This window comes from Neofelis nebulosa, chromosome 5 (genome assembly GCF_028018385.1).
Source record: "Neofelis nebulosa isolate mNeoNeb1 chromosome 5, mNeoNeb1.pri, whole genome shotgun sequence".
NCBI classification, from domain to species: Eukaryota; Metazoa; Chordata; class Mammalia; order Carnivora; family Felidae; genus Neofelis; species Neofelis nebulosa.
In genome coordinates this window covers 146,278,296-146,303,186 of record NC_080786.1, presented here as the reverse complement: position 1 = coordinate 146,303,186, position 24,891 = coordinate 146,278,296, and the positions used below count along the sequence as shown (strand labels likewise).

General features: G+C 40.6%; 1 protein-coding gene and 1 long non-coding RNA gene across 4 annotated transcripts in view; one reads left to right on the top strand and one right to left on the bottom strand.

The window, feature by feature from the left end:
* The window catches only part of LOC131512773 (uncharacterized), an 86,890-nt gene extending 76,350 nt beyond the window's left edge, over positions 1-10,540 (bottom strand). Inside the window, exon 1 of the long non-coding RNA XR_009262303.1 lies at positions 10,367-10,540. This is a non-coding gene — a long non-coding RNA (uncharacterized LOC131512773). The remainder of the gene's footprint in view (positions 1-10,366) is intronic.
* Positions 10,541-10,642: 102 nt separating this feature from the next.
* The window catches only part of SCAF4 (SR-related CTD associated factor 4), a 64,389-nt gene continuing 50,140 nt past the window's right edge, over positions 10,643-24,891 (top strand). For all 3 annotated transcript variants that reach the window (XM_058731861.1, XM_058731862.1, XM_058731860.1), the window contains exon 1: positions 10,643-11,119. In XM_058731861.1, coding sequence (XP_058587844.1) covers positions 11,090-11,119 — 30 coding nt within the window. In that variant the 5' untranslated portion in view covers positions 10,643-11,089. The remainder of the gene's footprint in view (positions 11,120-24,891) is intronic.

The following is a 24,891-nucleotide window of genomic DNA, read 5'->3' as shown; positions in this document are numbered from 1 at the left end:
TGCACAGGTGGGGGAGGGGCAGAGCGAGAGAGAATCCCAAGCAGGCTCCATGCTCAGTGCAGAGATTGATGCCAGGCTCGATCTCACAACCCTGAGATCATGACCTGAGCCAAAATCAAGAGTCAGAAACTTAACCAACTGAGCCACCCAGGTGCCCCTCATCTATATCTCTCTCTCTTTTTTTTTTTAATGTTTGTTTATCTTTGAGAGAGACAGAGTATAAGCAGGGGAGGGGCAGAGAGAGAGGGAGACACAGAATCTGAAGCAGGCTCCAGGCTCTGAGCTGTTAGCACACAGCCCGACTCAAGGCTTGAACTTGGGAAAGGTGAGATCATGACCTGAGCTGAAGTCGGACACTTAACCAACTGGGCCACCCAGAGGCCCCTATATCTTTTTAAGTTACTTTTTTTCATTTTTGCTTGACTCCCCTCCTGTTTTCACCTACATGAGAGTGTCCCTTTCCTCACTGTGATGTAGCATGTGCTCAAACTGGGTATATATCCTTTTGTATTTTCTGCATGCTTATACAATCATAAATACACGGTCACACCCATAGGATGTCTTTGTATGGCAATCAGTCTTGCCCACTCAACAGTCATATTTTTGCTCCCTCCTCCTTCCTCCTTCCTGGCTAGCAGAATTTACTTGTTTGCATGTAGGCAAACAGTTCTTGGTCTGAAGGAAAGACACCCATATTTTAGCCAACAAATCCTGGTTTGGTTTTAAACAGAAAATTCCATTCTTCTTTGTGTTTGTTTAGGAATGAGTATGTGGCTCAGTTCTGGTCAATAAGAAGTAAGGAGAACTGTGTGCAAGAAGTTTCTGGAATAGTTTCCTTTTTTACATAAGGAAATGTAATGTGATTGCTGGATTTCACAACGGGCCCACTTGAGATTCATGAATATTAACTGAGAATCAAATGTCTCAATCAAAACACCAATAGATTCATTTTTTTCTCCAAAATTGACAAGTTTAAGCTAAAATATATATGGAAAGGCAAAGGAACTAAAATAGCCAAGATAATCCTGAAGAACAATAAAATTGGAGGATCTACGTTTCTGGATTTCAAAACTCTAACAATAAAGTTATAGTAATCAAGTAATCAAATGTGGTATTAGTGATTAAAGAAGGGAATAATGACTTCAGAAATACACCTCTACATATGCAGCCATTTCATTTTTGACAAAGGTGCTAATGCAATTCAATAGGGCAAAGAAAGCTTTTCAATAAATGGGGACAGAACAACTTTTTTTAAAAAAATGAAACTTGAACTCTATCTCACATCTATACAAAAATTAATTTGAGATGGACCATACACCCAATACGAGCACTAAAACTATAAAGCTTCCAAAAGGAAACATGAAGGGTATCTTCAGGATTTCAAGACAGGCAAAGAATTTTTAAACATAATACAAAGAACTATAAAAGAAAAAATTAACAAATGTTACTCCATAATAATTAAAAGCTAATTAAAAAAAAAAAAAAGACTACTGCCACGAATAGTGTTTGAGTGCCTGGCTGGCTCAGTGGGTAGAGTATGTTCAAACTATTGATCTTGGGATCATGAGTTCAAGCCCCACACTGGGCGTAGAGTCTACTTAAACAAAAAAATAAATAACTAATTAAAAAGAAAACCTTCTGGAAACTTCTACTTCTAATCATGAGGAAGTAACAAGGTCCAGAATTACCCTTCCACATAAAACAATTATGTTTCCATATTTCTAATAAAACCAACAAAAAACCAGAAAACTAAAAAACACACAGAGAACAAAACAAAAACAATAGCAATACTAATATATTGTGGCCTTATAAAACATATGTAGAAGTAAAATGCATATCAACAATAAACACAAGGATTGGAGAGGACACAGGTTAAAAGAAAACGCTTGTCATACAAATACAAATCATAAGGCCAGAGTAGTTATGTCAATGTCAGGCAAAATAGATTTCAGGGTAAGGACTATTGCTAGATAGTCCTTATAGTCCTAGATAGATAAAAAAGGAATTTTTCCTTATGTAAACAGGGTCAATTGATCAAGGAAAAATAATAATCATAAATTTGTACACACCTGATAACAAAGATCTAAAATACATGAAGCAGCTACGGACAGAATTGGAAAGAGAAATAGACAAATCCATAATCACAGCCAAAGATATCAATCTCCTCCTCTTAGTAACTGAGAATAAGTAGACAGAAAACGAAGACATAAATACTTAACACTATCAACCATCCTGACCTAAATGACATGAATAGAACATTGCATCCAACAATAACAGAATAAGCATTATTTTCAAGGGCACATGGAACCATCATCCAGATAGACCACAGGCTGAGCCATAAAACAAGCCTCAATAAATTCAAAAGGATTGTAATCAGACAAAGTCTGATCTCTGACCACAATGAAATTAAATTATAGGCCAGTAACAGAAACGTATTTTTTTTAGTTCCCAAATATTTGGAATTTAAACATTTCTAAATAAACCATGGATAAAAGAAGAAAACATAAAGGGATATATCAAGATATTTTGAAGTGAATGGAAATGAAAGCACAACATGTCAAAATTTTGAGAGGCAAATTTAAAACTTTAAATACTTCCATTCCAAAAGGAAAAAATGCCTCACATCAATGATCTCAGCTGCCACTTTAAGAAACTAGAAAAGGAAGAGCAAGTTAAATACAAAGCAAGCAGAAAGAAAAATATAAATAAAAGGAATAGTGAAGACTGATGAACCAGAGAGCACGCAGACAACAGGATTAATTAATAATATCAAAAGCTGTTTCTCTGAATAGACCAACAAAATACACAAACCTCTAACTACACTGAATGAGAAAATTTTAAAAAGAACATACAAATTACCAACACCAGGAATGAAAGAGGAGATGCGACTATAGGCATTAAAAGGGCAATAAGAGACTGTTACAGAAAACTTGTGTGGCGATAAGTTGTCAAACTTAAATACACAAATTTCTCAAAAGATACCAATGATCCAAATACACCCACGAAATAGAACATTTAAAGAGCCCTGTATCAATTTTTAAAATTGAATCTTTAATATAAAGCCTTCTCATAAAGAAAGCTTTAGGCCCAGATGGCTTCACTGGTGAATTCTAACAAAATCTTAATGAAGAAATAATACTGATTCTACACAAATTCCTTCAGAAAACAGAGTGGGAAGGACATTCCTCTCAACTCATTTGATGAAAATGGGCTGCTTAGACACCAAAACAGTACAAGAAAGGAAACTACAGACCAGTATCATTCATAAACAGAAGGAAATATTCTTGACTCAATCTTTACAAACTGAATTCAGCAAAATATAAAAAGGGTAATACTCCATGACCAGTGGGGTTTATTTAAGAATGCCAAGTTGGTTTAACATTCAAAAAACCGTTCAATAGAATTCATATTAACAATAAAATAGAAAAAACCTATGACTTTCTCAGTAGACGTGGAAACAGCATCTGACAAAATTCAACACCCACCCATGATTTAAAAACAAAACAAAACAAAAACACCTCTCAAGAAACTAACAGAAGGGAGCTTCCTCTACCTGTTATAGGGCATCTATGGAAAAACAAAAGACAACAATCTACATAATGGTGAGAGAATATTTGCCCCTGAGATCAGACACAAGGTACTCTCACTAATTTTATAGTTTTATTCAAAATTGTGCTGGAGAACTAGTCAGTGCAGGCAAGAAAAACACGTAAAAGACATACAAGGTGGTTAAGAAAAGAAATAAACTCTCTTCATTTTCACAAGACATGATCATGAACAAATGACCAATGTGCATATGAAAAAAAAAAATGCTCAACATCAGGGCCAGGTGCTAGACTCTGGAGGAGTAGTTCCAGGAGAAAGGAACTTCTATGTTTTTTACCATAGCATCCTAAACAGCTACCACAGTACCCATCCAAAGGGGCTGTCATATTTATTTTGTGACTGAATGAATGAATGAATGTAAGGGCAAATATCAGATTGGGGTGGTTCAGCCCTAGAAGGTAACATTTCACTACAGTCAGGACTGGATTTAATAACTTTCAATTTTGGAAAAAGTATCTTAAATCCCAATCTTAAGTCAAATAGGAAATTGCCCAAAGAACCTGTCTTGCTTTATCAGATTCTTATGATGGTTAATTTTCTGTGTCAACTTGACTGGGCCACGAATGCCCAAGTTAAATATTATATCTGGGTGTGCCTGTGAAGGTGTTTCTGGATGAGATTAGCATTTGAACTGATGGTATCAGTCAGGTGGATTGCCCTCTCCCATGGGGGTAGGCTTCATCCAATCTGCTAAGGGCATGAATAGAGCAGAAGGTACAAAAGGAAGAATTTGCTCCTTTTTTCCTGCCTTAGTGCTGGAACTGGGACATCTTTCATTTCCTCCTGCCCTTGGACTGGAATTTATACCACCGGCTTTCCTGGTTTTCAGGCCTTTGGTCTGACTGCTAGATTTCTTAATTCTCCAGCTTGCAGATGGCAGATCCTATAAACAGATACACGCACGCACACACTAATGGTGTATAGATAGATAGATAGATATACATATATATGTAGACAGAGAGGGAATATATATTAAAATATGAGAATTAGAATATATTATTGTAAATTATATGTAATTATACACCATTATAGTTATATATATATATAGTTATATATATATATATATATATATAAATGCTTATTCATTTATTTTGAGAGAGAGAAAGGGCCAGAGACAGAGAGAAAGGAAAAGAATCCCAAGTGGGCTCCACGCCCATGACTGTGAGATCATGACCTACGCTGAAATCAAGTCTGATGCTTAACTGACTGAGCCACACAGGCACCCTTATAGTTACATATTATTAAACATATAACATATTATATTTAACTATATAATAACAATTATAAATTATGTTAAAATTATATTAGATATATTAGAATACATGTATGTTTGGGTGTGTGCATGTGTGTATTCTAATAATTCTGTTTCTCTGGAGAGAAAAAACCCTGACTAATTAATACATTACTCATATGCTCACTCATACGCTTACTATCATAGTAAGATTATCAATCCAAAACATTATAGGTTTGCTGCACACTTATCTATATTTCCTTTTTTTTTAAGTTTATTTATCTTGAGAGAGAGAGAGAGAGAAAGAGAAAGAGTGAGAGAGCATGAGCAGGGGAGGGACAGAGAGAGAAGGAGAAAGAGAATCCCAAGTGGGCTCCGTGCCCAAGACCATGAGATCATGACCTACGCTGAAATCAAGAGTCCACTGCTTAACTGACTGAGCCACCCAGGCACCCCTATAGTTATATATTATTAAATATAACAATTATATTATATTTAATTATATATATGAAACAATTATAAATTATATTAAAATTATATTAGATATATTAGAATATATGTATGTTCTGTGTGTGTGTGTGTATTCTAATAGTTCTGTTTCTTTGGAGAACCCTGACTAATTAATACATTACTCATATGCTCACTAATCCAAAATATTATAGGTTTGCTGCACACTTACCTATATTTCCTTTTTTTAAATTTTTTTCACATTTATTTATTTTTGAGAGAACAAGACAGAGCATGAGTGGAGGAGGGGCAGAGAAATGGAGGGGGGACACAGAATCCAAAGCAGGCTCCAGGCTCTGAGCTGTCAGCACAGAGCCCGAGGCAAGGTTGGAACTCACAGACCTTGAGATCATGACCTGAGCAGAAGTCGGATGCCCAACCAACTGAGCCACCCAGGCACCCTTATTTCCTTTTTTTTTTTTTAAGGTTTATTTATTTTGAGAGAGAGAGAGAAAGTAAGAGAGCGTGAGCAGGGGAGGGAGAGAGGGAGAGAGAGAGAGAGAGAGAGAGAGAGAGAAACTAAGAGAGCGTGAGCAGGGGAGGGAGAGAGGGAGAGAGAGAGAGAGAGAGAGAGAGAGAGAGAGAGAGAGAGAGAGAGAGAATCCCAACCAGTCTCCATGTTGTCAGCGCAGAGAGGGACTCGGAGCATTGATTTCACGAATCTTGAAATCATGACCTGAGACGAAATTAAGAGTCAGATGCTTAACTGATTGAGCCACTTACTCTTTCTGATTACAAAAGTAATACATGCCTTCGGTAGGGAGTCTAAAAAATGATGAAAAACTAAGAAAGAAATGAAAATTCCCTAAAATCCCATTGCCCCCACTACCATTGAGATCTTCCTCCTTCCAGTTCCTGTTTGCCTTGTAATCTGTTCCACTAATTTGGCACCAACAGCCTAAAGGGCATGGAGGTAGAGGTTGACACGAAAAGGAATCAGGTGGACACCTTGGGGACAGATGGGGACATCCATGTGGAATTTACCAGTGGGCAGTCGGAAATGCAATCGTAAACCAGGAGAGATTTCCGATCCCTATGCGGGGAGGGAGAAGGATCCCATAGGTATCAGATGAAATCTCAGGAAGTGGGGGAGGCAAGCCAGAGAAGACAAGCAGACCAAGAAGAAAGGATGAGTCTTGTACAATATAATTAGTATATTACTCCAGAAAGTATATGGAATAAAGCATTAGAAAGAACTTATTTTCTATGGAATTCTTACCTATAAATGCTTTCCTGGGCTCTTCAGGAGTGAGATGCTTCCTGTATTCTCTACACCTGTAGACTGTAGCCAGCATTACTTTCAAGAGAACAAGTTGGCATGCGAAGGTCACAGCATTAACCAGAATATTACTTCCTGCATGCCATCTTTTCTTTCCTCTGAATATCGATTTCACCTACTCTTTTAAAACACAAGTTTGTTTGGAATGGCTTTTCAGACTGTCTCTTTTCACACCCACACTATGAACACATGAATCTGCTTAAATCTATGTTCTCTGAGAGAAGGCAAGTTTGCAACTAGATAAAATGTCTTGCTGAGTTTTATCAGTTGTGTGTATTTATCATCCTCCAGCCATCTTTCTAATAGGCTGCATTCCTACTGCTCCAAGGTCTGCTCACAAAGGACAGCCCTCCTGAGTTTTTGTCGTTTGCCAAAAATTTCCTATTGGAAGATTTGGCTTGTCTGCCTGGACAGCTAGAGCTAGAAGTCCAGCAGTAGCTGTACAAATGGCTGTCACATATCCCCAAGCAGAGAGAGGTGCTGTCGTCTTCCGGACAGAAAAATGGGAGACAATGCCACCGAGGTACGTGCTATCTAGCTGATAACACACGTTCCCCAAACAAGTTGTTTAAAAGACTTCCCGAATACTAGCAACATTAAAATCAAACAACCCTATCCAGAAAAGAACCTCCTAAATCTAAATAATCTATATCAAACACAAGAATCCAAATCTTGTTCCTTATGCATTCAAATCTCAGTAGGATGGCTTACAAAAAATGTTCTCCTGTAGGCCCCTAATGTAATAGCCATTCTATGGCCCAATCGCTACAATGCACTGAATCCCAAAACAACACATTTAAAACTGAATTCACCACCTTCCCCCACGCCTCTCTTTCCCACCCCAGCTCAAGAATTCAGCCTTCCTCAGCCAAATCTATTTCACTGACTCATAGGGGGGGAAAAAAAAGATTCCTTGTATGAATTTGGGGGAAAGGGATCCCATTAGGCTTTGTGGGTACTTTTTAAAATTTTGCCACTGTTCAGAGAAAGGGGTAGAGGCAGGGTAGGGGCACCGCATGTCCAAGTAATGCAGACTTTTTTTTTTTTTTTTTCAGGTAATAGCAATACAAGGTAAGAAGTGTTATTGCAAGGTCATGGACGCACATGGTAGGAGATGTTGAGTCTGGTTGGGAGGAGAGTGGGAAAGCGTTTCAGCACAGTACCTGGTATAAAGTAAGTGCTCGATAACTGATTAATGATGAAAAGGAGGTGATGTCTGAACATCAGCTGATTGCTAAATGGGCCTACCTATGTGGAGGAGCAGGGATTTTACACAAGAGCAAAAACCAAGCTGTTCACACAGAGTTGTCCAGACAGTGACAAAACTTGGTTGTGCCCTGGGAGTGGGCGAGAAAGAAGGTGTGGGGATCTTGGATCTACTAAAAATTTCATTTTCTAATGCAATGTTGGCAGTCCTATGGATGACAACTCTTACAGAAGCAAAATGGGTTTAAAAAAAATGGTCATGGTGTGCCTGAGTGGCTCACTTGGTTAAGCATCAGACTTCAGCTCAGCTCATGATCTCACTATTCACGAATTGAAGACCCACTTTGGGTGAGCACGAGCCCTGCTTCTCTCTCTCCTTTCTCTCTGGCTTTCATGGGATTCTCTCTTTCTCCGCTCTTGCTCACTTGTGCCCCGTCTCTCTCTCAAAAAAAAAATTTTTTTTAATGGTCATGGCAGTTGAGCAGAGATACAAAGATAGTAATATTGGGGGTGCTCGGGTGGCTCAGTCAGTGCAGCGCCCGACTCTTGATTTCAGGTCAGGTTTTGATCTCACGGTTTGTCAGTTCAAGCCCCGAGTCAGGCTCTTTGCTGACAGCATGGAGCCTGCTTGGGATTCTCTCTCTGCCCTCCCCTGCTCACACTCTCTCCCATAAATACTTAAAAAGAAAGGTAGGAATATGAAGTGGATGATGGGTGGGACTGAAAAGAATATTTGGGATCTATTTTATTTGTTCCTTCAGCAAATAATTACGAGTATGTTTCTCTCATCCTAAAAGACACAGGCATACTCTTTCTTCATCCTGCAGCTTTTCCCTGGGGCCCTCACAACCAGCCTTCACGGCCAAGTTTCTGTGAAATATCTCCTGCCGCCTTCCTCTCTTGGGTGCAGGTCAGTTGGGCTCACCCCACTCCTGCCAGCGTTCCTGCTGAGATCCTAGATGCTGTCAGGTACTTTCCAGTCTACACCTTGCTGCCTTCTACCTCCAGCACCAGACAGGGCTACCTCATCTTCCAACTTGTTACTCCTTCCATACTTGTGTTCCCAGCCAGCTTTCCCTATTCCAGCTCCTCCCACCACTAGCTCTGCTGTGCACTAATGACTCCCAGGTCTCTACTTCCTCTCAGGCAGCTCTCCTGGCTCCACACATGTTTACCCAACTGCCTCCTAGACATCTTCACTTATCTGTCCCAGGAGCACCTCAACTCCAAGGGCCCCAGGAGGAAATCATCTGGCCCTGGGCATGTTAGTTAACTGAACTGGGCCTCACTTCCTCAACTATAAAACAAGGCATTACTGATAGCCACCTCATACAGAGAAGCCTGTTACGGAGATTAATTGAAATATCATAGAATTGCATTGCATAGATTCTGGCGTATGGTAAAGGATCTACAAGTGTTAACTATTATGCCACCTTCCCTCAAACACATTCCTTCCTCTCCAGAGTCCCCAAATTGACTCACAAATCCACCACCCGCAACTCTTATCAAGCCAGAACCTTGAGCATCCTCCTGATACCTCCCTGTTCCTTAACCTGTCATTCCGTCCCAGCCCATTCATTCCACTTCTTAAACATCTGACCTTGTCTTTCCTTCTCTGCTCCATTGCCTTAAGTCCTGGGCTCCTCTGGGACTTAGAGCCATTCTTTCCCTGACCCTACCCTTGCTGTTCTATACCCTTCTTCTGAAAGAGCACATTGCATGACACCACCCTCCTCTTAAAACCTTTCCAGGTCTCCCTTCTGCCTCGGGTACACAATCCAAACTCCTCGGCAGGGCACGGAGGCTCTTCAGGACCTGGTCTCAGTCACTCTCTCTCAGTCCACCCCACTCCCTAAGCTCCAGCTGGTCCTCCTTGGTGATGTCAAAGTATTCATCAGGTTCAGTCAGTCCACAGGGCCTTCTCCAACCGCTGCTGCAGTTTCCAGATGTAGCTTGGGTGCCACTTCCTCTGAGAAGCCTTTCTGGACTTCTAGTCAGATGAATAGCTTTCTTTTTTGTTCCCCTGGGTCTCTTCCCTAATACTTATCATCTTTTAGTTCTTATCTGCTCATGTGTCTGTCCTCCCCACTAAACTGAGTTGTCTGCTGGCAGAAAAATTGCCTTTTATTTCCATAACCCCAGAACCTAGCTCAGTGGCCAGCAGACAGTTGGTACTCAAGGTAAGTGAGCCAGAGCAAAGGGTTTCCACCAAAAAAGAAACGTTTGTTTGGGGAATCGGTATCAAGGCTTAGAGAATCCACTCCTGTCGCGGCACAAGCTGAACAAGGGCTCCTTCAGGCCTGTGTAGATATCCAGTGCCTGCACGTCGTTCTCGGGGCTTCACTCTCGCACAGTTAGAGCAGATACAGGGCTGCGCAGGCAGAGGCTGAACGGGCGCCTGCAAATGCACGCTCAGCGGGCTGAGGTTAAATCCTGCGCCCTTTGTTCCAGCCAGCGGAAAGCTAGCGGGTCTGTGTCCGCCCGCCAGCCGCGGCCGGGTGCAGGGCCCGCATGGGTAGAATGGCACGAAAACGCACCCGCGAACGCCGCGTCGGGCAGGGGCGCGCGTGTGCGCTGGCCCTCTCAGTGCCAGCTTCCCGACTCTGGGATCCCGCGCTCTCCCGCGCCCTCGCCGGGGCCCAGCTTCAGTGCCAACCAGTCTCCCGGGCCCGCCGCCACCGCCGGCGGGAAAGCGCCCGGCGTCCCGGCGTCACGCGCCAGCAGCCGGGCGCGCGGCTCGCGGGGCGGAGGCGGGGCGGGGGCGGGGCCAGCGCGCCCGAGGCGGGGCGGGGCGGGAGCCGGGCACAGGAAGCGCTGGGAGGCCCGAGCCGTCCCAGGGTGCCCCGCGCGGCGTGGACTCGGGCCGCTGCCGCCATCCCGCTGGCGAGAGGGAGAGAGAGGCCCGCCCGCTCGCCGGTCGGGCCAGTGTGGGCCAGTGCGTGAGGGCGCGGGGGGCCGTGTCAGCGAGACGCAGAGCGCAGCCGCCACCACCAAACGGACATGTTGGAGCCCAGCGCCGCCGCCGCCTCCTTTTCCTTATCCTCCGAACGGGACTGAGAGGGGGCCCGCCACCCTCCGCCTCTGCCGCCCGCCCCGCCGCCTCGGCCGCAGCCTCTTCCTGCCCGGCCTCTGGCTCCGCCGCTCGTCGCCCCCCCACCCCCCCCGCCCCTCAGGCCCGGCCGGTTCCCCGGCCCCGCTCCGCCGCGGCGCGAGGTCTATGTGACCGGCGGGCCCGGAGCACCCGCCGCCGCAGCGCGAACATGGACGCCGTCAACGCCTTCAACCAGGAGGTGAGGAGTGCTCGGGGCGCGGGGGTGCCGGGCCTGCCGCGGGAGCCGGGACTCCGTTTCTCCCGCCGCCGGAGGTTTAAAGCTGTGGTCGGGGTGGGGACGCTTCCTGCCCGGGTTCCGGGGCGGCGGGGCCTGCGCGGAGAGGCCTGCGGCCCGGGAGAGGTCGCGGCGGCCACGGGAACCGACCCCACACCCCTCCCCCATCGCCCACCCCCGGGCAGCGACCTCGGGTTGCCCCCCTCGCCCCCTTCCGGCCTCCCCCAGCCCGCGTCGGCGCTGGTGCCTCCAACTTCGCCCTCTTTCAGGTCCCGGCGCTCTCGCTTTCTGCTTCCAGCCCGTTATTGGCTTCGCAGTGCCGGGCGTCCGCAAGGGGCTAAGAAAGAAGCGCGGGCGGGCGTGTGGGGTTGGGGGCGGGGGAGCGGGAGCATCTGCCGGTCGCCGGGCTGGCGGAGCGGCGGCCTCCGCTCTCCTGTTGCTCAGGCCCCAGCGCGGCGGCGACTGGACTCTGATCCCGGGTCGAGGAGGAGTCGGAGAGGGTGTTCATCCCCCCTCTCTCAAGATTCACACACTTGGGAATTGGGGTCCCCAAATGAAGAAGGGTGGCTCCTGATTTCGAGTGGTGAACACAATCCTTGTAATGGGCTCTTTGGCCCCAACGTGACACCTAAAAAGTTGAATGGGAGAGTACTTGCCCCGCCTTAGTCCGGTAGAAAGCCGGCTTTGGCCTCTAGTCTCCCACCCTCGCAGTCCGGTCGAGGTAGTTAATCCTCGGCTCCCTTCTAGGGGAACATTTACATGTGAAAACCTCCCAAAACCGGGAACAAAGCTGCCTGCCGCCTTAAAGCTCTATAGTTTTATCTCCAGCCGTTCCAGGTGCTGTTTTTGGAGCGTAGAGTCCACACACCCTCTTCATCAAAATCGGTTTGGGGGGAGGGGACTTGACCATTGATAATTTAAAATACAATTACCGAATGGAAACTGTTGTCTTGTGTTGAGTTGGATTATTTTCCTTTTCCAAACACTAAAGAGGAACCCGACATTGAAAAAGTCAGATGGAGTACTGTAGCTCTAGATGTCTTGATATATTAAAAACTTGATGCATCTCACGATAAGATTTTGTAATTTCACTTGTAACAGAATTAAGGTGCGATAACTTTTCTTCTAGATTTGCAGTGCGGTAATATGCGACCCTCCAGTAACACTGCAGTTAGGACCTTTCATTGCCTTACAGATTATCCTCTAGATGATTTGTCTTCAACTCTTGGGTACAAAAAATATCTTAACTGTAGTGGCAACTGCTGTTGGACAGTGTGATGATTTTCAAAATAACGAAATAATATTTCCTAATATTTGATGGCTAGAGAATTTGTGATGCTGCTCCAAAGATTTCAGGTTTGCAAGTTGACTTGGTTTCCTGAAGGCAAAATTCACTGAAATGTTGACTCCATGAGGGCAGAGAGTCTGTATTCTTTGCTCCTCCCCTCACCATAGGAGGCAAATACTTGTTGAATGCATGAGGATTTGTGTAAATGGTACAACAGTTTTTTAAGATGTAAATATTTATTTCCTCAGATAAAATCTTATGGACTCTTTTTAATGAACGAAAAGGGATTTTTAGAGTATTCTTAAGTTCGGAAGTACTTAATTGTGAGTTAGGCATTATGGAAGTTGACATTGAGCACATTAATAAGCAAAATATCTTACGTTAGTTCTGGAAAAGTGTGATTAGTTTTTACTTTGAAAAACCAAAATTAGGTATGATACTGCCTTTTTGAAAAAGGGAAATGGTATTTTAACCTTTTTAAAATATACAAAATGAGAATTTTCCTATCTTGGTACATTTTTCAGCTCAATTTTTATTTCCATTCCTAGTCTTCATGAACTGCAAATTACATTATGTTAGGTGTGTGTTGCCAATTCCATCTTTCTTCTGAAGAAACTTCCTTCTGGAGAAATTAGTCTGGTTTTAAAATCCATCGTCTTGCGCCTGCCTGTTTGATTTGTAGTGCTTCTCAGTTTTTTCTCCCCATTCATGAAATGTTATTGGTTAGTTTCCTGTAATTTCAAATCTCCCCAATCTTACCTTAATTTTACAAACTTTCGAGTGCGTGCTCAGCTACAAAAGCTGTGTCCTAAATACTGTGGCAGTACCAAGGATCTCTGTCCCCTAGGAGCCTAATGTAATAGAGAACACAAGACTTTGGCAAATAACTTTAATATGTGATAGAACAGCTTCTTTGGGGCTCTTTAAAAGTACTGTGGGATGGCAAGTGAAGACTTGGGAAGAAAAGGTTGATGTCAGTTTCAGAATTTCAGAAGGTGTAGGAAGTAGTGATTGAGGGACAACAGTGCTCAGGAATAAGTGAACACTATAGTAGTTTGGTTCCAGAGGCTACGGGAAAGTAAAGATGGTTAAAGTAATTTGGTGCCTGACAAGTTTCATGTCCGTCTAATGTGTTTGAATTCCATTTTGGGGCTGTGGATAAACTGAAGATTTTAAGTAGTGTGGTGATACAATGAAGAAAACTGCTTGATTTGTAGTGTATGTTATAAAGGCAGATATTTGAGGAAGATTGACATTTTCAGGACTAAGGTCGAATTAAGTAGAGTTTGGCATGGAGAGCAGGAAAAGGATATGGGCCAGAGGAATCCGTGGACCTTGCCATCTCGTAGGCTTATAAGCACCTTTTGCCCCCAACATTCTAGGTGCTGGGAGAGTGGTGATGCTACTAACGCAAGTCAAGCAATCATCAAAAGCATACTTAGTGGAGGGGAAAATATGTTTGGTTTTTGAACAGGTTGGGTTTGAGATTGAGTGGAAAAGTCATGTGGAAATTTCTGACAAGCAGTTGGGCATGTAGGACTCAAACTTGGAAGCAACCAATGAACAGAGGGAGACATCTGGAAGTCACTCTCAGATGTGCCCTGGAGGAAATTGAGAGGGGAGAGAAAAGAATTAATATTTAATAAGCATCTCTGGCATATCAGGCATTTTATATATACATATCTAACTTAATATTCCCACAGCTTTGCACAGACATCCATTTATAGATGAGGAAACTGATTTTCAAAGAAGTTAAATAATAACTGGCCCAAGGGCATACTGTTAGCTAATGGCAGAGCTGGGATTTGAGTGCACATCTTCCCATCATAATTGCTGCCTACAGATAATATGTATAATACCAGGGGAGAGGTTACAGGTTAAGACTTAAGAAAAAAGCAACTAAAAGTTGAGAGTAATGGGATCTGAAGTTTAAGGTTGAATGGTGATGGAGATAAGGAAACAAATGTAGTCTTTTAGAATTTTGGTTATGAGGGATTTAAGGACATGAAGGGAAAGAGCAATTAACAGTATAGAAGGCACTGGTGCTGGGCCATTTGTATGCTTATATAGCATATATGAGGTTTTAGCCTTAATAAGTGACATTCAGGCCCTGGTCTCTTAGATGCTAGTAGAAGCTTGAGCATGTTGGGAGAGTGGAAGTGTAGAGAAGCATAGTTTAAAGCAACATGAGGGCTTGCTTAGAACAAAATTGTGGATAAAAGGAAGGGTACAGATCACAGGTAAAAGAGGTCAGTATCTCTGATACAGGAAGGAAGATAAAAGATGAAGTTACTAAAGACACCCACTAAACAGGACTTTTATGGTGAGACACTTTGTTAGGGGTTGTAAAAAAGGTAAGTGAAAAAAGTGAGTGGCCAATTATAGCTGATACTTCATTGTTTTCTGCTATGCTTATATACTCCTTAATGTGAAGAGTTTGGTATGTTGTAAGTTTGTTGAATGAATAAGAGTTATGGATTGGATTTTTTAAATCTATTGATTACATTTTAGCCTTTAACCAATCTTGTCTAATTCCAAAAGAGTAGATCTCCTCACACTTTTTTTTTTTTACACCATCTATGATTTTGAGACTTTTAATTAAAGTATTAAAAAGTGCAGAGAAGATATAGCAGTAAGAATGGACAGTTGTAAATATTAATATTATAAGTGCTGTGGGGTTTTTTGTTTTTTGTTTTTGAGAGAGAGTGTGTGTGCACATGTGCCTGGGAGCCAGCCTGGGGAAGGGGCAGAGGGAGAGAGAGAGATCTTAAGCAGGCTCCATGCTCAGCACGGAGCCCGAGCCCGATGCAGGGCTTAGTCCCAGGACCCTGGAATCATGACCTGAGCTGAAATCATGGGTCAGATGCTCAACTGACTGAGCCACCCAGGAGCCCTAATAAGTGGTTTTAATTTAAATTTTAAAATATTACAAGTTAAAGCCATTTCTTCCTCCAGAGGCAATCAAAGTGAATTTAGTATCAATCTCTGGTACATAAGCAATATGTAATATTCTGTGTTTTGATATGCCTGAGTGGTATATTGTACATATTTGTGTTTTTCCTTAAACTTTACTAATATTATATATTAAGATTTCATTTTAACTGCTGGGGGGGGGGATGCTGTCATTTGAATAAACTGTATTTTATTTATCTAGTTCCCCAGTTGATGAACATTCAAGCTGTTTCTCATTGCTGGCAGTGAACTTTTTAAAAAAAAAATTTTTTTTTTAATGTTTATTTATTTCTGAGACAGAGCATTAATGGGGAGGGGCAGAGAGAGAGGGAGACACAGAATCAGAAGCAGGCTCCAGGCTCTGAGCTGTCAGCACAGAGCCCGACGCGGGGCTCCAACTCACAAACCGTGAGATCATGACCTGAGCCGAAGTCAGACGCTTGACCAACTGAGCCATCCAGGTGCCCCATGACAGTGAACTTTCTTTAACATGTCTTCGTGTATAAGAGTTTCTCTGGGGCAGCTATTCTCAAACTTTGCATTTTGACTTCTTTCGCTCTTAAAAGGTAAGGACCACAGAGAACTCTTATATTTGTGGATGATATATCATATATATTTTGGAGGTATTTACCATTTTAGATATTTAATCTGAAAAATGCATTTATTAAATATAACAAATCATTAGATGTTAGCAAAAATAACATTTTTAATGAAAAATAACATTTCTGAAACAAAAGTGAGAAGAGTGACATTGTTTTACATTTTTGCAAATCTCATTTAAACTTTGGTTTTTAAACCTGGGTTCTCATATGTACTTCTTTAGAAGTTCAATCTCTTGCAATTACACACGTCAGGGTAGCCTCTAGAAAACTTTTGCGGTACACTTGTGAGAAAATGAATGAAAGGGGCAAGAAATGTCTTAGTATTAAAATGAAACCAGTTTTTACCTCATTGACCACTGAAAGGAACTCAGACCCCCAGGAATCCTTAGATTATTTTTAGAGAACTACAGCCCTGAGATATTGAGATACTGAAGTGGTATGCATATAATGATATGTTGGGAATTCAGGAAGAAAATATGAGAACTTTAACATTCATTTTTAAGATCAGACAAATTAAGCTTTATGAATACTTTATGAATTTATGTTGGTACACTTATTCACTGGGCTGTCTAGAACCACCATGTTATCCTGAAGGAAGAGTTGAGTTCCACATCTCAGTGGGGAACTTGTCGCTCCTTCCTTTTCCCACTGGAAAGTTTTGTGTATGGAGTATTGTACCTATTAATTATTAGGTGTGTTTGTCTTCCCAGAATTTATGTATGTATGTATGTATGTATTTTTTAATGTTTATTTTTTGAGAGAGAGCGGGGGAGGGGCAGAGAGAGGGAGACACAGAATCCAAAGCAGGTTCCAGGCTCTGAGCTGTCAACACAGAGTCCGATGTGGGGCTTGTCCCCACGAACCACGACATCATGACCTGGGCTGAAGTCGGTCGCTTAACTGACTGAGCCACCCAGGCACCCCAGAATTTATTCATTAAAATTTTTTTCTTGATGTTTATTTTTGAGAAAGAGACAGAGTGGGAATGGGGGAGGGGCAGAGAGAGAGGGGGAGACAGAATTCAAAGCAGGCTCCAGGCTCTGAGCTGTGAGCACAGAGCCTGATGTGGGGTTGGGGCTCAAACTCACAACCGTGAGACGTGACCTGAGGCAAAGTTGGATGCTTAACCTGCTTAGCCACTCAGGTGCCTCTGTCTTCCAGAATTTAAATCATATGATAAAGATACCTTGTTGTTGTTATCATTTTAACCTGTAATATTAGTCTTTAGTTGTTTTTGATCATTCCTTTCTTCTTGGAGAGTTTTATCTAAAGCAGTGGACAAAGAGTTGACACAAGATTCTTACTGTGTGGAAGAGATACAGAGAACCAGGGCAATAGTTGAAGTAAAACTGGAGGTTTCTCTTCCCTCATTTGACCATGTTATGGTATTACCACACGAGTTTTAGATATTAAAGTTATCATTGTATTCTTCTGCTCTTTCTTGACCCTCAGTGAGTTGCTTATCTCCAACAACAGTAAAAATCCGGCGTTATAGTGCGTGGAGGGAAGCTGGCTTTTCAGAGCTTTCTGTTGCAGCATTTATCACTGATGTTCTTGTTGAAAATATCCCCTGCCCTAAAAGTCTAGAATTTTGCTTAGTATTTTGTTTCATTAAAAATGACATGGACACATGATTAAGGAACTGAATCAGAGAGAACTTGGAATAATGGAAAAGTTGACTTATAAGTCTTGTGAAACCAAATTCCTGACAGAAAGTTGACAAAATGGTAGTTGGTATTTGGCAGGGGTGGGGAAATGCTTTTTTTTTACCAGATACAGATTGTAGGTGGTTCTCTGCCATGGAGCACAAGTGAATATACTTTACTTCAGCATTCCAGGTAATGTTTCTGTAGATATCTGCACACACTGAAATCTCATTTTAAATATACCTTGATAACATGGTAGGAACAAAGTTGTTACATAAACAATGAACCTTTAATATTATAAATAACATTTGTTGAGATAATATGCTGGATTTTTTTTTTTTTTTTTTTAAGCCCACCTCGCAAGCATACAACTTTAATGAGCTAAAAACAAGCTATGCTATGTTGTCAGGTATATAGAATAAGCAGCTTACCTATTACCAGTTCAAATTTTTGGTAACATTGGTTGATTAATATTCTATTTTGATGGAACAGGAAAAGGGAGAATTTGGTGGTAGTTAGGCTTGTGTTAGGACTAGGCCTTAAAAATATCTTGAAAGGTTAAACTTGGGAGGGGCGGTGCGTGGGTGGCTCAGTAGGTTAAGCGTCTGACTCTTGATCTTGGGTCAGGTCATGATCTCACAGTTCCTGAGATCTCACAGTTCATGAGTTTGAGCCCTACATTGGATTGGGCTCTGCGCTGATGGCATCAAGCCTGGTTAGGATTCTGTCTTTCCTCTCTGCCCCTGGCCCACTGTGTGCAAATGCAGGTGCACGCTCGCTCGCTCTCTCTCTCTCTCTCTCAAAATAAATAAACTTAGAAAAAGAAAGCTTAGATTTAAAGAGACATGTTTGCATTTTTGCTAATACTACATGTAATTAAAAGTGCACTGTCAGCGACTTTTTTTTTGAGAACTATTAAGATTTCACAAACAATATTATAATTTATTATATCCTGGTCACCTTCGTCCTGTTAAATATTTTCATGGTTTATTGATTACATTTCATTGCTTTATAGCTAGAGCTCCTTATTGGTGATTGTGAAGGCATAGAAAAATATAGAAACTTTGATATTCCAGTGAAGCACATTGTGCAGGTTAGTAGTGAAGTCAGCAAGAAATCTACTGAAACGCTGGAGTGAAGTTAGGAATTAGAAGCTAAAGGGCACTTGAGTGGCTCAGTCAGCTCAGTGGCTCAGGTCATGATCTTATGGTTTGTGAGTTCAAGCCTGCATTGGGCTCTGTGCTGACAGTGTGGAGCCTGCTTGGGATTCTCTGTCTTCCTCTCTCTGCTGCTTCTGCACTTTCTCTCTCTCTCTCTCTCTGTCTCTCTCCCCCCCCCCTCAAAATAAATATTCCAAAAAAAAGGGTAGATGCCATGGTTTTTTGTTTTTGAAAAAGAGCAAGCATGTGTGGGGGAGGAGCAGAGGGAAAGGGGGAGAGAGAATCTTAAGTAGCCTCCATGAGATCATGACCTGTGTCGAAATCAAGAACCCAGATGCTTAACTGACTGAGCCATCCAGGCACCCCCACGCTAAGGTTGTGATGGAGTTGGGCATCAGGGCTGGGGAGATGGCAGGGCTCAGCGAAAAGTAGAGAGCCATACAAGTTCCGCTCGGAGTTATCATTTGTTGGATATCATTGTTTGTTATCATTGTTTGGATAATTGGTGAATTTGGTATAAATCCATGTGGGTCAGTAATCCTAGTTGGAAGAAACTATAGAACAATGGCATGCCTTGCTTATTTGCCACCAAAGCACAATTTTTCTTTCTTTCTTTTTAATATAGACTTTTTCTGCAACACAATTACTTCATGCAGAAGTAATCATGAGATTGGCCAAAAAAAGAAACTTGAACTTTATGCCAGTTGCAAATAAATGTTATAGTGGAAAAAAGGAGTTAATATTTTTAAATTGCGTCAGCACTTTTTTTGGGAAAAAGTAGAAAAACTTACCTATTTACTGGTCTGTCATAATACTGACTTTCTATTATATTCCATTTTCCTTTCAAGCCTTATTTCTGCATATTTGCCAATGACTGTCGAGGTGATCTTCACATATTTGTGTTCAGTAAACAGTTATAGCCAGATTCATCAATCTTACCTTCACCCATAATTGAATGAAGAACACTTTTTATTGGTTTTAATTACGAAAAGTTGTACATAAAGCAACACACATACACTAGTTAGGGAGTCTTAAACATAAGTCACTTTTGGTACAAATTTAGAAAAAAACCCACTTCACAATACATTCTAGAAATCACAGTAGTACCCATGTCTTTTTTCAGCATTGATTGTAATGACTTTGAAATGTCTCCTCAGTCAAAAAATTTTTTTCACTAAAATATTTCCACCAAAAAATTCAGTATAGATTTCTATTAAACATTCTTCAAATTAGGTGTAAATGTCTGCTTCCTTATATTTTGTTGCATAATAATGACCCCTCCATGATTTTTGTTCATGGATCTTCAAGCTTTATGTTCCATTATACCTTTGTTCAGGGCCTATCCTGGCTATTAGTAAATATTTATACCAGAAAAAAGGATTTCAAGAAAGAAGAATTGCACTCAGCTATCTTATTTTGAATGTAACTCTTTAATCTTTAAACACACACTCATATATAGGAACCACAGGATTGGAGAAACAAACTGAGCCTGAGCATAAGCTATACGAAATTTCTTTGTAGTGACTCTCCAAATGTGAATTCACAGTTTTGGTGAATCTGCATGTTTTGGGCACTGACCACATAACTGGAGGGTTTCCTAATGAATTTCCACTAAGAATAGATTGCTTATTAAAAGAAACATAATAAAAATGTACAGATTTGATGCTTCTATATTGTTAAAACTCAACAGTAACCACAGCAGTAGATTTAAACTTAAGCATCTCAGTCAACAACTTATTTTAGGGGAAGAAATATTCTGTCCCTGATGTTATGTAGAATTGCCAGTGTTTAGTAATGGAAAAATGATTTCAGTCAGTTTTTGTATTTAGAGGCTTTAGAGACAATTCACCCACTATTGGTTGCCTTGTATTGGTTTCTCCCATTGTCCTGCTGTTACCTGAAAGACCAATAGTTGACCACCTCTATATAAAGTCTTCCTCTGCAAAATTTTTAATATATCTTTTTTCATTTTATCATGAGTATTCCACTTTATTTCCTCCTTTTGTCAGAGCTGAGTTTTAGCTGAAGTGGAATTCTAAGACCCTTCTGAAAGAAAGTCTATAATAGGAAAATTTACAGCAATATACCTTTTAAGCCTTGAGGAAACATAAAATACTCTCTAAACTTTAATGGCCATGTATCACCTCGTTCACCTTAATTAAGAGGTGCTGAATGGTAAATCACTTTGGAAAGGACAGCCAACTTTGGGGTTCATTGGAGATAGGTTTGAATCTTAATAAAGGCCTTTATTATTGTTTAATGTCAAAAATAGGCATGGGGTGCCTGGGTGACTCAGTTAAGTGTCTGACTTCAGCTCAGGTCATGAGTTTGAGCCCCGCGTCTGTGCTGATAGCTCAGAGCCTGGAGCCTGCTTCGAATCTGTGTCTCCCTCTCTTTCTGCTTGCCCCCCCCCCCCATTAATAAACATTTAAAAAATTTTTTTTAAATAGGCAAACTCATAGAGATAGTAGATTAAAATTTGTTGGTGGTGGGGAGGAATGAATATGGAGTTTTTTGGAGGGGATTAAAGTACTCTAAAACAAAATAGTGCTAATGGTTGCCCAACTCTGGAATATAGTAAAAACCACTGAATTGTATACTTTAAAGGAGTGAGCTTTATAGTATATGAATCATATCTCAGACCTGTTTTAAAAAATAGAAAGATGTTAGTTTTTAACCCATTTTCATTGTTTTGTTGCTTGATCTGATTTTTTCTCAATTGAAAACAATATTTTTTAGCTACTGAGTGCCTCTGTAAATTATTTTGTTGATCTTGAATCCTAAGTTTGTTTTATAAGATATGTTTAGTTTTTACATGCTCTTTTAAGAAGTTACCCAGTGGGAACAGTTCACAGGAAGGACAGGAAATGATTCCTGCATTTGCCCATTAACTACCAGCCAGATGTCAGCTAATGGGTTAGGAGTTGTATATGGGTATCTTTGCATTCTTTCCATTTTAAAGGTAAGGAAACTGAAGAGATGGTGTGAATTGACCAGGTCACACCGTATAGAATGGCAATTCTGAGATTTGACGGAGTACTGTAAGTACCCATCTGAGCTCAGCCCATAGTCCCACCTGGCTACTCTGAAGGCTTTTGAGCAGCTAATTTTTGTCTACTGGAGTGTTTATGAGGGGAGAGGGCTCGCTAAACAGCTTTTGTACATTTTAAGCATGGTAGTGAGTGTACTATAATGTATACTTTTGGAAGGATTTGTAAAAATTTAAGAATAATGAAGTTTGGTAAGTTTTTAAGTCATCCATAGATGATCCATGTTTAAAATTTAAGATATGCTTTTAGACATGTATGTTTCTTTTACTAATTTATAATCACTATTTAAATTTTAAATTGGTTTGGGGATTTTATAAATGCTAACATTTTTAACTTTTAATTTTAGTCCCATGCTTGTGCATAAATCTAGTCATGACAACTTTGTGGAAATAACTGATTATAAATAAAATATATAAAGTATGGGCAATTTTTATTTTTTCTTCTAATCAAATGATTTTATATCCAGGAACCAAGTTTTATTTCTTCTATCGAAGTCTAGGAGGAAATACTTAATTCACAAAAATGTTTTCTGGCCAATTTTGGGAGGGAAGACATAAAGTTCACTAGTGAGGCACAGTAAAAGTAATTTTGAAATCTGGCATTGGTGCTAGTAAAATAGAGCAGTGCCATGGATAAAATATTTGCCATTTCCCAAAATTGCCACCTGGCTGTTTCTTGGTCAAGTGAAAAGGAAGAAGTGGAGGATTGATTGCAGTTCAGTGAACCAAAATGTAGGTAAGGACTAAAAAAAAATGACCTGTTGTCCTAAGCTGGAACTGAATGGGTTAAAAGCCCTGCTGAAGAGAGGCAGCTTTGGTTGTAAAGTGAAAAGTTTGGGTGGCTGGCTGGCTGGCTGGCCAGCCGACCAATTTAAAACTTAAAAGTTTGAGTGAAAGGTGGACCCTTGGAAATTGTAGGAGAGTTAGTCTTAAACGAAGAATAATAAATTAGGGCATATTGTATAGAATAAGTTGTCAGAAATTAACTGCTTAGAAAATCTGTTCTGCCAGCAGGAAATATTAACAAATAGGGGTGGGTGATAGAATTAAAAAGTGGGGAATAAAACATATGAAGTTTAAACTGTTTGCTATATGCTGTTTTCTTAATTCACATAGAAATATAAGTAGTTAAATCAAAAGTGGTTTTGTATTTAATGTTAACAGTTTTCATTTGCACTTACGTGTGTATTTTGTAGTGCATTTCTCTAAATTCTGGAACTAGGAGAAAAGCTGGAGTGTTTGTAGGAGGATGTAGGATGTAGTAAGATAAAGCAATGTAGGAAAAGTATGAAAATTTTTTTTAACTTGAGAATACTTTGTGCAGCATTGTTACTTGTAAAAATATCTGGATAGGAATCATGAGAAATCTGAAGAGTGAATTTTATAGAGAAATCAGTGGAACTATTTTGTAGTGTTTAAGTCAAATGAAAGACTGCTCAGTAGGAACAGGGAGACAATAGTTTCTTTTTCTTTGTTTTAAAAAGCCTTGTAGGGGCGCCTGGGTGGCTCAGTCGGTTGGTTAAGTGTCCGACTTTGGCTCAGGTCATGATCTCACTGGTTCATGAGTTCAAGCCCCGCGTTGGGCTCTTTGCTGACCGCTCAGAGCCTGGAGCCTGCTTTGGATTGTGTCTCCCTCTTGCTGTCTACCCCTCCCCTACTTGTGGTCTGTCTGTCCGTCTGTCTCTCTCTCTCTCTCTCTCTCTCAAAAATAAATAAAACATTAAAAAAAAAATAAAGCCTTGTAAGTTTGCTCCATCTTAAGAATATTTCATATTAATGCCAGACTGTCTTGTCTGTATACTTTCCTCTAAGCAAGTGGAAAATTGGTTAATCATTTGGGTTTCAAAGGACTTTTGACTTTATAGAAAGTAAATACAATTTGCTTGGCAGTGAAGTGTATGTCAGTAATTAAAGAGATACTTTCTTTAATGTTTGTTTATTTTTGAGAGAGACAGAGACAGAATGCGAGTGGGTTGGTGCAGAGAGAGACACAATGTGAAGCAGGCTCCAGGCTCCGAGCTGTCAGCACGGAGCCTGACGCAGGGCTCGAACTCACGAGCTGTGAGATCATGACCTGAGCGAAGTTGGACACTCAACCGACTGAGCCACCAAGGTACCCCAAAGGGATACTTTGTTTAATGCACAAAGGTCAACAAAATCTATATTAAAGACAGTGATTTCTTAAATTTGGGTTTTGTATCCACAAGGTATCCGTTATTATAAAGATTTAAAGGAACAAATTTAAAATTTATTTTTAAATATTTTAATAATTTTGAAAAATTTTATTAAAGATTTACAAGCCATTGACTTGAATATAAGTGTTAATTTCAAAGACAAGGTTTAAGCAATGAATAAGCTGTATCTGATAATGATGGTTCTATTTATTTACTTATATTTATAATCAAAAGTTGAGAAACTTTGTTTCATACAAAGTTTTTCATTTTTAAGTCAATGGGTTTGAGTATTTCAATTTTAATATTAATACAAGTATATAAGTTTAGGAAATAAAAGAAAATATCCCACTGAATACCATTAATATTTTTTCTAATTTTCAAATCATGGAAGATTTGAGTGCAAATGATTATTGTTTTAGATAAACTTCTAGAAGTGGAATTCTTAGTTTAAAAGATACTGACATTTTTTAGTTCTTGGTACATAGGTTTAAATTTCCTTCTGGAATTAAAGCTCACCAATTAGGTCTCATCAGCAGAGGGCAGTGCCTGCTTTGCTTGATGCTGATCTACCTTTGTGCCAGTTAGATAATTGAAGAATTGTGTCTTTTTGTTTTAGTTTGTACTTCTTTGATTATTTGTAAGGTTGAACTTTTTTTCTGTATCTATTAATCAGCTATTGGGGTTTTCTTTGTTAATTGAGTTACTTTCCTGTACATATTTTTCAATTTCACCATCTTGTACGTGTTCTGCTTTCAGGTAGAATGGCATAGTTGGCAGAATGGCATTGTTTAATGTGTGGTTGTTTTGCAACCCTCTGTACCTCCCAACTCCTCCCCCATCATGTTGAATTGCCCAGTATTTTTTT